This window comes from Kogia breviceps, chromosome 7, assembly GCF_026419965.1.
Source record: "Kogia breviceps isolate mKogBre1 chromosome 7, mKogBre1 haplotype 1, whole genome shotgun sequence".
Lineage (NCBI taxonomy): Eukaryota > Metazoa > Chordata > Mammalia > Artiodactyla > Physeteridae > Kogia > Kogia breviceps.
The window spans coordinates 76,976,784-76,990,271 of record NC_081316.1 but is presented as its reverse complement, the minus strand read 5'-3'; the positions used below and the strand labels follow the sequence as shown (position 1 = coordinate 76,990,271).

General features: G+C 45.9%; 1 protein-coding gene across 8 annotated transcripts in view; it reads right to left on the bottom strand.

Annotated features, from left to right (window-relative positions):
* SCUBE2 (signal peptide, CUB domain and EGF like domain containing 2) overlaps nucleotides 1-13,488 on the bottom strand; it is a 71,629-nt gene that overhangs the window by 38,619 nt on the left and 19,522 nt on the right. For 7 of the 8 annotated variants that reach the window (XM_059070119.2, XM_067038652.1, XM_067038653.1 and 4 more), the window contains 8 exons: nucleotides 12,957-13,073; nucleotides 12,135-12,224; nucleotides 7,029-7,145; nucleotides 5,948-6,070; nucleotides 3,419-3,535; nucleotides 1,713-1,835; nucleotides 1,168-1,284; nucleotides 822-908 (listed from right to left, as the gene is read on the bottom strand). In XM_059070119.2, coding sequence (XP_058926102.1) covers nucleotides 822-908; nucleotides 1,168-1,284; nucleotides 1,713-1,835; nucleotides 3,419-3,535; nucleotides 5,948-6,070; nucleotides 7,029-7,145; nucleotides 12,135-12,224; nucleotides 12,957-13,073 — 891 coding nt within the window. The remainder of the gene's footprint in view (nucleotides 1-821; nucleotides 909-1,167; nucleotides 1,285-1,712; nucleotides 1,836-3,418; nucleotides 3,536-5,947; nucleotides 6,071-7,028; nucleotides 7,146-12,134; nucleotides 12,225-12,956; nucleotides 13,074-13,488) is intronic. The other variant, XM_059070121.2, reaches the window with a different exon arrangement.

The following is a 13,488-nucleotide window of genomic DNA, read 5'->3' as shown; positions in this document are numbered from 1 at the left end:
TAAGACTCTGGATGCAAACTGCCTGGTCAAAATCCTGGCTCCACTATTTCCTATCTGAGTCACTCTGGATATGTTATTTCACCTCTCTGAACCTCAGTTTCTTCATCTGGTTAATGAGGATAACAGTAAAATTGCCCCAGAGGGCTGTAGTGTGGGTTAAATCAGCTAATACATGTAACACAGCGGCCGGCATGTTTTAACTGCTCCATCAATTCACACGAGCTGTTATTATCATGCTTTGCATCTCTATCTTTGCTTATATACATAATAAGGACATCAAGAACCATTTCCTTATTCAGATGTTCACGTGACATCATCACAGATGTTTGTCTAAATCTGGGAGGACAAGGCCTCTTAAAAGCTTTAAATGTCCTTCTTTGTCTTTTGATAAACCAGAAAGGGTTTGGGGCCCTTTCCCTGGTCAGAATCCTTGCTCCCCTTGTCACGTCCCTGTCTCCACTGATGCCACGTGCCCCAAGCCCACATTTCCTGCCGAGCCTCTGAGGTGCTCTATGGTACAGGGAGCTGGGAAGGCATGCTTCTCCTGGTCCCAGAGCTACTTGGGCCTCTGCCCAATATGATGACCCACCAGGGCTGCACGGAGCCTTCTGGCACACAATGGACACTCAGTAAGTGTCTGTTATGTGGCGGGTCAGATCGCAGGTACCAAGGCTACAGGCAGGAACATCCTGTAACGTGCTTGTGGCATCAAAGAGATTAGGAGAAAAGAAAACAAAGCCAACGCCCAAGAACAGTATCCCACAAATGAAGCCCATTGAACACGGTGAGCCCCAGAGACAACACGCAGGTTTGGTAATTACCCCCGAAAGCAGAGTCATTTGATTTTTGCTGTTTGCTCCTGAGAGGAGAGGAAGAGCCGCAGGTGACAGAATAGGCCTCTTGCAGTCCTGACAGACAGAAGGTGGATCGTCAGCAGGTAAGCAAGGTTATAGTCTCTCCCGGTGGCAGCTCAAGTCACCCTCAACCCCACTCCACGTGAACCACTAGAAAAGCCCCCAGAATACAGGGTCTCAGAGCATGGGCCTCCAGTGGTCAGGGGGCAGCTGGTCAAAGACCTGGAAGCCCTTTGAAGCCATCTAACAGCTGAAGGCCAGGAAGGCCTGGCCCTGGCATGAGGACCTGCCCCAGGGCCTGGGACCCACTCACCTGAAGAGAGGTGAATGCCAGAGAGACATCTGAGGAAGCACCTGTCTCCTCCACCACTCTTACCACACTGCAGGGACACGTGGGGTGATACGCTAGTGGGCAGGACCCCCTCCACTTCTAGACAGGACAAAATACAGACACTTACAGAGAGAGAAGGTGTGACAAGGACGGCTGAGTCCCATGCCTCAAAGGCCCCAAGAAGAGAAGGTAGTGCTGACGCCCAGCACATAACACAGACACCACGTTTATTCCCCCCAGGGTAAAGGAGCGCCTTGTACTCTATTCCTTTCATGCAGAAAAGCAAGCAGGAAAACAGAAGTGAGTTCCAACCTACTCAGAAGCACAGAAGGAAACGCCAAAGGGCCTGCAAAGTATCTCCTGTTTTTGAAGGATTTAAAGAACGGCTGCTGCAGCTCGGGGGAGGAGAATTCAGTGGAGGACTGGTCAGCCGCACTCCTGGTCCAGTGGGACCAGTGGGACGGGGGAGAGTGCTGCTGGGCCAGCAGTGAGCCCGCGCACTGAGCCCGAGCCTCGGCGCCTCTTACCCACACAGTCTTTTTTATTCCAGTGGAGCTTGTGCGCAGAGAGGCACCGGCATTCGTAGCTGCCCACGGTGTTCACGCAGACCTGCTGACAGCCTCCGTTGTTGACGCTGCACTCATTGGTGTCTGTGGAGCAAAACGCTCTCCTGTCACAGCAGCCCATGGCTGACCTGGCTGACACTATCCCTCCACCGGGGAAGGAGCAGGAGGCAAGTCACACGGCTGAAGCTCACTGAACTAAGGGAAGGTGCTGGCCGCCTTCAGAGTGTGCACTTGGCACGGGCTGACCCACTCCCCACTCAGTGGTCTTCCTGGCGTGAGCCTCACCAGCAAGGTCTCAAGTTCCATTCTTGACCAAACATTTCCACCAGTAAGGACACTCAGAAGGGGTCACACACTATTTTCAGGTGTCAAATTCAGACACTGCACAGGCTTCCAGTTTAAAACTCGGCCATCCTCCTGGGCTACACATCCCAAGAGAGATAGAGAGAATGAGGATTCCCCACTTGGCAGTTCATTGAGTTGGGATATAGATAAGAAAAATGACTTGCACCAATCCCCATCAACTTGAGACTGAGTCCAGGTCAGAAGGTGACTCCAACTAAAACCCAAATACACGTCCATATTCAGGGAATATTTCCTCGGGGTTTCTTTTTTTTTTTTTTTCGGTATGCGGGCCTCTCACTGCTGTGGCCTCTCCCGTTGCAGAGCACAGGCTCCACACGCGCAGGCCCAGCGGCCATGGCTCACGGGCCCAGCCGCTCTGTGGCATGTGGGATCTTCCCGGACCAGGGCACGAACCCGTGTCCCCTGCATCGGCAGGCGGACTCTCAACCACTGCGCCACCAGGGAAGCCCCTCCTCGGGGTTTCTTGATGGACTGGAAGGGCATGTGCTCAGCCATGCCAGGGACGTGTTGAAAAGAAGAGAAACAACACAATCTACAGCAAATCACTACTATCCATTCTTCTTAAGGACCCAGGAAACAAGGACTGGGTAGGAAGTACTAAAGCCAGTGGTTCCCACATCCTCAGATCCCCCAAATCACCCTGAAGCCCTAGACTTTTAGAATAAGAATCAGAATCTGTATTCTCCAAGATTGCTGAATGAATCTGATGATTAGAGAGAGCAGAGTGATGCCAAATCTGACTTAAGCCATAGTCTACTTAGCTGTAAGGTCATGAGACACCACAACATGTTTGCTGCAAGGGCTCAGAGCAGGGAGACAGAGTCCATGGTCCCACTTCCACCTCAGAGACCTGCACAAAGACCAGCTCAAAGAGCTCAAACCAAGCTCCGCAGCCAGTGCCTACGCACAGCAGGGCTGTGGAATCGGTTGGTGCACTGCCAAGCCTCCCGGAGGGCCGTGACTTTACTATCTCGGGAAGTTCCAGTGGACAGGGCACCAACTCCTGAGAGACCCACCCACTGTCTGAGTACAACTGTATCAATAAAGTCCATAAAGAATTCACAGCTTCACAGCTGAAGCTCAGCACTTCTCTCTGCTCCATTTCACACCTGACGAGTTAAAGGGATCAATGTGGGACAATTTCCCATAGCAGCTGCTTCCCTCCAGTCGATAGACTCCCTGCTACTATATAGGGCCTGGTATGTCCGGTTCAGCCCCCAAGGTAGAAAAACTGGCCCTGATCTGGGGAAACCTTAGGAGTAAGGCCCAGCCTCATCCGACCCTAGAGGGATTCCACTCACCTCCACAGTGGGTAAAGCCATAGAGGGTGTACCCTTTGTTGCAAGCACATGCAAACGTGCCAGGGTGGTTGATGCAGCTGTGGTCACAGGTCCTATCCAAAGAGCATTCATCCACATCTGTAATTGTCAAAGGGAGAGGGGAGCTGAAACCAACTCTGAGGGACAGTGGAGAGAAGAACACACTTATAAGAACACCAGTTGCTGACCAATAACAAAAACAACAAAGTGAAAATTATCTATCAGTTCTCCCTGCTCACTTGTGTTAAACAAAGTGTTGAGCAGCCCACAATAAGTATACTTACAGCCAGGACCCTAATTTCCAAATTCTGTTGCACACTGCGCTTGCCTAAAAGCTCAGTTGGTCTCTCTCACCCATGCTTATCTGCAGGGCTGAATAATTTAAAATATTTAAATGAAGTCAAATGAGATAACATAACTAAAAGGGGTTTGTAAACTATTAGGGTGCTGCCTGTGCATTATTACTGTTCTATTACTAATTGGTAAAGGAGCAATAGTAGTTTTATAAGCTATGGCCAATTAAAAGGAGAAAACACTTGAGCTGGAGATAAATCTAGCTCCTATCTCTTTTGCGTCTTGCCAGAATTCATCTTCTGGCCCCAGGAGGCCAGTTGATCCTGGGTTATAATGCCCTCTGCACTAAAAGAATGCATTAACATTAACATCCTCAGTAATTTTCTATTGCAGACACTAAAATGTGGTGCTTAAGCACCAAACAGGATCCTCTCGGCCAATCCCTTGGCTTTGTTCCTCCCCCATGATTCAGTCCCAGGGGGCCCCTCCCTTCCCGGTTCAGCATGAACGCATCCTTGGCTGCAGTTGAGGTCATGGAAACTAGCCTCAGGAGGCTGTATTTGTCAGTCTAATCATCTCTTCTTCCCTGGTCTGGTTCTTACATCTTTCCTGTACACTAGGATCTCAGTGCTTCACTTCTTCAATTCTTTGGAAGATTTTAACAGAGTTATGACTTGTATCTCCAAATGGATAAACCAGGACCAGCACAGGACTCAGTGGAAGCCAACTAGACCATTGCTAGATCCCTTTGCAACACCAAACGTGCCACGAGAAACTACGTTAATAAAAAACAAACATTTGGAAGGGACTGGAGGAATGAAAAACATGAAATTAAAAAGGGCAAAATCTTACAAAACCTCTTCATCCATAATTTTTCCCAGAAGTCCTGACAATTTCTTTAGTAAGTTTTTTCTGTGTAAATATTTGTTTTACCAAGACTGATCAGTGAAAAATGAGAAAAAGTCCACTTCTTCTGTAGTAATTGATATCATTCTATGAATTCTTTTATTAATATTAGCCAGTTACCGAGAAAGTGGGCTCGTTCAGTAGCTGACTTTGGCTGCCCACAACAGGCTTTTGCTTTGTCAAAAATAAGCATATCGCTTTTCTAATTCCTTTTTAATGTGTTTACACAGCTTAAATAGTATTTCTTGCTTTATACAGTGGAACAGCAAATTTTCCTTCCAAGTCAAACAGAAGAAAACTATGCAGTAGTCATCTAGAGTGAACTCGCTGAATTTAAAGGGGTGTGAAGTGTCTGACAAATTATGTACCAAGAAGAAAAAACCAAGAGAGAAACCTAATTTACACCATAAGATTATAAAAAGGTAATGTTGCATCTTTATTATATGAAGTGAAATCAGATATTAATTTCTGATTTTGATTTAATTCTGGGATTTCTAACAAAATAAGTCAGGCTGTTCTTATTCTCAGCAATGGATCAGAAATAAATGACAGCACATCTTTCCTGAGAGTTTCTTTCTATATATCAGTGGGGCATAAAATGTGCTCATCTGAAAATATAAATGATGCCCCCAACCCAAAACAGCTTATCACTGTGCAAAACACTTATTAATATCAACAACTGCTACCCAGAGAAGTTCCCTTGCTGCACCCCTTATATGGGAAGGATGTGTCTGAGAAGGGGTCTGAAATCTGCCCAAGGACTGCCCAGCCTTTCCTCCACTTAATCCCCTCCCTCCCTCACCCCTACCCTTTCCCCAAACACCAAAGGCTGGTCATTCAAACAAGGCCTATAAGGAAGGGACCAACTGGTTGACCCCAACTTTTTGCTGAGAAAAGGTATGTTAACTAAATCAACATCTTTTTGTCACCAAATTTTGTTAGAAAATCCATAAAATTAAAGGGAATTTTAGAAAGGGAAAATTATTCATAATTTCAAAACCCTAATGCAACCCTGCTTGCATTCTATGATCCATTCCATTTCTAGCAGCAAGCTCTGCTGTGATCACACCACATGGGTTCACTGAGGTGTTCTCTAATCATTAACAGCTTAATTTCCAAAATATACCTGTGAGCTACCTCAGTGTTTTTACTTTACTTAACAGATGAAATAAGTGAAGCACAGGGTGGAGGTTGGATTAATGACTCCATAGAGAAGCCCAGCGAGCCAGACTCTGCCCAAGCAGGGTTTCATCTTCTCCAATCCGACCAGTGGGCATTACACAGCACAGCTAGCTATGTTTCAGCACATACCTTGGCAAGACTTCTCATCTGTTAATAATTTAAATCCCTTTTCGCAGCTGCAGTCAAAACTGCCCACGGTGTTTTTGCAGAAATGATCACAACCTCCATTGCGCGTCTGGCACTCATCAATATCTGTAACAGTCAAGCATCGGCAAATCAGACAGCGATACTTGCCTCGTTATCCACAAATCCCTGAAGTGCTATTGTGTGTGCTTCATTATTCTCTGAAACAAAACAGACCCATAAAAGCATTTAAGGATGTTTGCTGATGTTTTTAAACTTACACACGTTCTCTTGTCTGGCTTAACCCATTTTGAAAGACAAGTGGCTGGTCCCCTGGAGAACTCGGACTTACACTGCCCCTCCCTTGATGAGCATTAAGGAAATAAGCTATGGGAAAGAACGGTGATGTTCTATTATATTCTCATCCTTGCACAAGTCTCTCAAGATAAGATGGCTTCCTTTCCTAAACTTCCCATTCCAGTTTAATGATTAAAGTTATAAGGAACTAGAATATTTGTTTTGGCAAATTACACCACGATCAAATAGCCTCAATGCTTTTAAGTGATTTCTGATACTCAATTAATTTTATCTTTTCTCAGTTTCAACTGGTAACTGGTTATCTACTTTTTTATCACGTTAAAGAACTAAGCCTTTGTACTCTGGCCCATGAAATACTAGGTCATCGGGGTCTCTATTCATCAGTACAAGTTAATCGTACCGTTATTCATTGTTCTCTGGATAACAATCTTGGCTGTTATTTATATAATAATCTCTAGACTGTTATTTATGATATGATGATATTATCTCCTGCAAATGAATGTTCCCTTGAACAACTGCTTTCTTCTAATAAGGCCACTGCCTGAAATGGATCATTTGATGTTTGTAGAAGCTGACTTTCTCAACAGTTAGTGTAATTAAGCTGGTTCTAATTAAGCTTACTCAGTTACAACCTTCTACGAGCCCAGGGAAGAAAAGCTTCCTTTTGATCAATATGAATCATAAGCAAATCTGGAGTCACTCAGGAGGCCTGGAGGGGAAGAGCTGCCTTTACTCCCACACATTAGCCACATGGAGAGGCACAGGCTACCTTTACAGGTCTTCCCATCCAACTGGAGACTGAATCCGACGGGACAACTGCAATGAACACCTGTCGAAGTATCCTTACAGGTGCGATCGCAGCCTCCATTGTTGACAGCACACGTTTCTGCCAAGGAGGTAAGAAAAAGGCCGTTAGCTTCCTAAAGAAGTGCCCACACAGCTGGGAAGAAAGGGGTATTGGTGCAGTGTTAATACTTGACAAAAATTCATGAAAGTCAGTAAGCGTGTGGGGTCCTCATGGTCATATCCCAAGCCTCTGCCACCCTCAAGTGAGTTAGAGGGAGAACAGGGGCAGCTCCTCCCCGCACCCATCTAAATAAGTGGCATCTCCCGAGGAAGCCTGACAGGGTGAGAGAGGGGGAAAGATGCCTCTACCAACCTGCTGAGCCTTTTTAGTGGCAGATTTGAAGCCACTAAAAGTTCCTGTTGATCGACAGCCAGTGGCCTGCAAGTATGACCACATCTAGCAGCCTGGATGTGAATGCAGAGCAGAGCAAAGGGGAATGTTCCTTCCTTTACCCTGAACCTTCTCTATTCACCATGTGTAATGGGCAAAGCAAGAGAGGGTAAACATTGCCCACGCCACCCATTCCCTTGCCGCAGACCAAAGACTTCCTCCTGGCAACTGCCAAGTAACTCAGATTAGAAGTTTACCCTTCCTTGAAAGGAGAAAGACCTGTCATAGTTACATGAAAAAGCAGCCGCAGTTGTTAAATCATATCTATAGAGATGAAGAACAACAAGCTAATGGCCTTCTATTTCTGTATATCATGCATGAATTCCAAGTAATACACAAATGTTATTCAACATTCATTCAACGGTTAGCACTTAGGCATCCAGAAACTGATTTTACTTCCATAGCTACCTCTGTAAAGCCTCGGGGGCAGGGGGCGGGGGGCCAGGGGGGGCAAACTTAATTCTGATTAAATATGACACATAGAACATGTATGTTTATCTCTGTTTCCTCGCCAAAACTCATTAAAATGAGAGTAAATACATTCTTTAAAGTATAAATCCTTAAGGACAAATAAAAGACAATAGATGAAAGATGTCAAATCTTCTGGAAGTGGCATGTCAATGGAGGAACAGTAACTGGCATAGCAGAAAGTTAAACCCTAGCAGTGGGGCTTCCCTGGTGGTGCAGTGGTTAAGAATCTGCCTGCTGGGCTTCCCTGGTGTTGCAGTGGTTGAGAGTCCACCTGCCGATGCAGGGGACAGGGGTTCGTGCCCCGGTCCGGGAAGATCCCACATGCCACGGAGCAGCTGGGCCCGTGAGCCATGGCCGCTGAGCCTGTGCGTCCGGAGCCTGTGCTCCGCAATGGGAGACACCACAATAGTGAGAGGCCCGTGTACTGCAAAAAAAAAAAAAAAAAAAAAGAATCTGCCTGCCAATGCTGGGGACACGGGTTTGAGCCCTGGTCTGGGAAGATCCCACATGCCGTGGAGCAAATATGCCCGTGTGCCACAGCTACTGAGTCTGAGCTCTAGAGCCCACGAGCCACAACTACTGAGCTTGCGTGCCACAATTGCTGAAGCCCACGTGCTCTAGAGCCCATGCTCCACAACAAGAAGCCCGCGCACCACAACAAAGAGTAGCTCCTGCTCGCCACAACTAGAGAAAGCCTGCACGCAGTGACGAAGACCCAACACAGCCAAAAATAAATAAAAATAAAATAAATTAATTAATTTTATTAAAAAAAAAAAAAAACCCTAACAGTCTGCAGAGTGATGCCAACAAGTGGTAAGCTCATCTGAGCCACAGAATCCCAGAGAGGCTCAGGAACTGGAGGTACTAAAGTTAGTCTAGAGTCAGAGGTGAGGATGGAGTTAAAAATAGGAAGAATGAGAGTCTGTATAACAAATAGGCTCCCAGATCCCCATCTTAATTCCACAGCCCACAGCACATCCCTATTTGGACTAAAGCAGATAAATTTCTTCTCTGGAAAAGGGCACCAGTAACAGCAGAGGAGGCGCTGTCAGGTGAAAGTCTATACTGTGAAAAGAGAGATCTCAAACCTTCACCCCCTCTGCACCCCAGTTCCCAGGACACTGGCAGCCAAGCCTAAATCCCCTCAGCAGGAGACTGAAGGATTCCTCTCCAGCCAAACTGACCGGCCCAAGTGAAAAGACCTATAGAATCTAGCATTTGAAGATCTCCAAATGAAATGACTAAGCCACTGCCTAGTCAACCAAGCATAAAGCCCACCAGTTGACAGAATATCCAAGTGGCTTTTCAATATTCCACTATTAAATAAGAAAAGTCAGCCAAGGATCACCGGACATTTCAGAAAAGCCTCTAGTATGAAATAAATACACCAAATCAAACAAACAAGGGGAAAGGAAACTGAGGGAAGCAAAGATAATACAGGGAACAACAGAGAAGTTAGAAAATCTTATCATTAATTTCCTCAGGGAGGTAAGAAAAGCATCCATGAAATAAGAACAGGTTCCTACAACAAAAGACCAAAGTAAAATTCTCAAAAAATTAAAATACGAAAGCTGAAATTTAAAAAGAACCCTATAGAAGGATTAGAAGAAAAAAATGAAAGATCTCCTAGAAAGTAGAACAAAAATATCAAGAAGAGAAAAAAGAAGAAAATTTGAGGAGCAATCCAGGAATTACAACAGCCAGCTAATAGGAGTCCCAGAGAGAGAGAGAAAAGTGAAGAAAGTTATCAAAAGAAAAATATAAGAAAATTTCTCAGAACCAGGGGATGCGAATGTCCCCCTTGAAAAGGCCTACTGAGTGCTCAGAATAACAAGTGGGACAAATCTCACAGTGTGGACATTGTTGTGAAATTTCAGATCACCAGGGACAAAAAGGAGACCCTGAGAACATCCAGAGAGAAGCTCTCGTAGGTTCCATACAAAGAATCAAGAATAAAAGTGACTTAGACTTCTTGAAAGAACACTGAATGCTCAAAACAATAGAGCGCTATTTAAAACTATGATGGAATATTTTTCCCAACTTTGAATTCTATCCTGAGCCAAATTCTCAAGAAAGGGTGAAGGTAGACTATAAAGGCATTTTCAGGTATGCAAAGTTTAAAAAAAAATCTATATCTACCCATGTAAACTAACAAAAGAGAAGACATGGGATCCACCAAAACAGGAGCATGGGGAAGGGAATTCCCAGGCTGTGGCTCAGGGAAAGGCCAGGATGACAGAGGTGCAGCTGGCCCAGGATTCAGGCCCTGCTAGAGCAGGGTGGAAGCCTCAGAAGAGACTTTTTAAGAAGAAAATAGAATTGATAAGTTACCTGCTATATTTGAACACATTGTAAAGGTTTTAGCGCTGTGCCAGAAATTTGCAAAAAAATTGGTAAGAGGTACTAACGAAAACTAAGCAAACAAAGAAAATATAATCATAGCACATTACATGACTCAGGGTGAATAATATTTAGATATTCATAATATGTAAATTGTGATAAAACTATATTAAGGGTATGGGGGAAGGGGACAGAAGGGAGATATAACTTAGTCTTCTGTGGTGGGAAGTCAAAAGCTAATATCTAAAACTGACACATCAAGGGAATTCCCCGGCGGTCCAGTGATTAAGACTCCGCACTCTCATTGCCAAGGGCACAGGTTCAATCCCTGGTCAGGGAACTAAGATCCAACAAGCCGTGCAGTGCGGCCAACAAAAACAAAAACAAAACAAAACAAAACCTGACACATCAAGAAATAACTGTAGGACTTCCCTGGTGGTGCAGTGGTTAAGAATCTGCCTGCCAATGCAGGGGACACAGGTTCGAGCCCTGGTCCAGGAAGATCCCACATGCCGCGGAGCGACTAAGCCCGTGCACCACAACTACTGAGCCTGTGCTCTAGAGCCTGTGAGCCACAACTTCTGATCCCATGTGCCACAACTACAGAAGCCCGTGTGCCTAGAGCCTGTGCTCTGCAACAAGAGAAGCCACCACAACAAGAAGCCTGCGCACTGCAATGAAGAGTAGCCCCCGCTCGCTGCAACTAGAGAAAAGCCTGCACACAGCAACGAATACCCAATGCAGCCCAAAATAAATAAATAAATTTATAAAAAAAGAAATAACTGCATACACTTCCCTTTTCAGAAACATGTGGGAGGGGGAGTCAGGAGAAGAAGAAACAACTAGGAGAATTGAAAATTGTGGCCCCTGGCAAATGGCTAGTTAGGAGACAGGGAAATGATGTATTGCATTACAAGCTTAATAGTGCTAATTAAGTTTTTAAGGTTTTTATGTGATTCATATGTACTATTTTAAGGCAATTAAAAATAATAATTTTAATAGGGCAGAAAAGAGCTCAGAAATGTCACCTGCCTGGTAACCAATGGCTGCTTAATATCTTACCTGACTATTAAATCCAGAAGCTATCGAAAGATCAGTTTTGTTGAGGCCAGGCCGAGCTTTCTCCAGAATAATAACGTCAAATGATCTGATGCCCACCCTCACAGCCACCGCTGAACGTCTGCAGTCACCTCCAGCTCCAGCAGACTGGCTGCCAGACCTTCCTGTGTCCCCCAGCCAAGTGCCACTCTTCTCCATTCATCTCTTCTGCCATTAACATGGGCTGAGTCCGAAATAGAAGACTCAGTGGACAAAAACCCAGCCAAATTGCCATATGCTAAATAGGGGCTGCCCAAAATGCCTCTCTCATCACAGTTACTCAGAGGGGGGGTGGTCTGACATGCACTGACCACCCACTAAGTCCCAGACAGTGGATTCTGGGCACTTTTGCATATTATTGTGTTAACCGAGCTTCCTGATAACCGTAAGAGGTCGACTGTATCACATCCATTTTAGAGGAAGACCAGGACACAGCGGCTCGGGACAGTTTGCCCAAGTCTCAGCGCAAGTCTCAGCAGCGTTATGACGCTAACCCAGTTATTCTGGTGGCTGGGCCGGCGCTCTTCCCACAATACCAGGGGTCCTGGATGGTGACTAAGCAGTAGCAGTGAGTGGAGAGCAGACACACCCTGGCTGGACAGGAGCTGCTGACTCTAATTCAGCTGATCTGAGGGCACATGGGCCCCAGGTTCAGGCCTGATACAGTAAGTTGGGGAGGGAAAGGGACAACGTCAGGGGCGGGGGAGGGTGGGGGAGGCGCCTGCCTACCCATGAGCAGCCGCCGTTTCACCCGTTTATCCCCATCCGCCATGGATGTGGCATTGCTCTCCATCACCTCCAGGGCAGCGTCCTCTCGCTCTGCAAGAGATGCAAACAGCACAGTTCTCAGACTGAATAAGTCAGACTGTTCATCCCCTGCACAACCACTTCGGTGGAAATCCCAGACATGAGAACAATGTGAGAAATGTGACTCTGTTCATTCAATAAAAATATGTTGTAATGAGGCTCTGTGTTAAATGGCCTCAGAGCCTTAATAGACATTAAATATGGAAAAGATTTTTTTTATTCTACTGTACTAACCAGGGACCTTGGGGAACGCAAGCTTCAGATTCACTCCAGAACCCTCAGTCCAGGACAAAAAGAATCTTGGATTGGGGAACATCTGAAATGGAGCTAGCAAAGGACATGCCACGAAGGGCAGGGCAGGCAGGCATCCCACCAGAAATATGCAACCCTGGCTCCTGCTGATGGCAAAGGCCACCTGTCATCATGAACAGCAAGCTTTAACTTTGCGTTGCCCTGGCCTTTTGGGATGTGCTGTTCCGGTCTCCAGAATACCAGCTTCAGGAGGAGCCTAGTCCAGGAGAGGAAAAAGGGCTTTCCAAGGTCCCACAGGGAGAAAGGGGCCCCCAGTCTGGGCCTGGACTACTTTCACTGCCACATGTGAGGCAGCATGGGACATGCTTGAGGGCACATGCACTGGAAACACCCTGCCTCTAGCACTAAACAATATTAATCGTTAGGGTTAGGGCTGGGTTGGGGTGAGCAGGCTGGGGAAGACCCTAACCCAGCGTTGGGGTCACCATTCACCAAGGCAGCTCCTTCCATCCGTGTGCATCTTGTACTGGGGGTGGCAGCTACACTCTGGGCCTGCAGCAGTGTCCTCACAGGAGTGATGGCATCCGCCGTTTCCATGGTTACAGGTCACTGAGAGGAAAATGAATCAAACCATAAAGCATGGAGATTTCCACAACTCGGGCTGTGTTTGCTCCCGAAGAACTCTGATTTTCATTCCGGAAGTATTCGAGCACCTAGCATGTGCTAGGAATTGTGCATAAAAGAGAGAACCTTGACTCAGACCACGTCCCTGTCTATATCAACAGGAAGTCACGATATGACTTGTAGAAATGCTGAATGACAGATTTAGAGCAATGTTATGCAGAAAGATAGACATGGGAAGGTCAGGGGAGATTTTTTTGCTATTTAAAGGAAATTATAACAAAAGATTCCAAACTACTGCTTTGCTCTATGACGAGAAGTACTAGGGCATTTGGAAATGCTGTAACACTTTATGTTTGGAACAGACAATATTTAATTTGTATGTATATGTTAGGATTTCTCT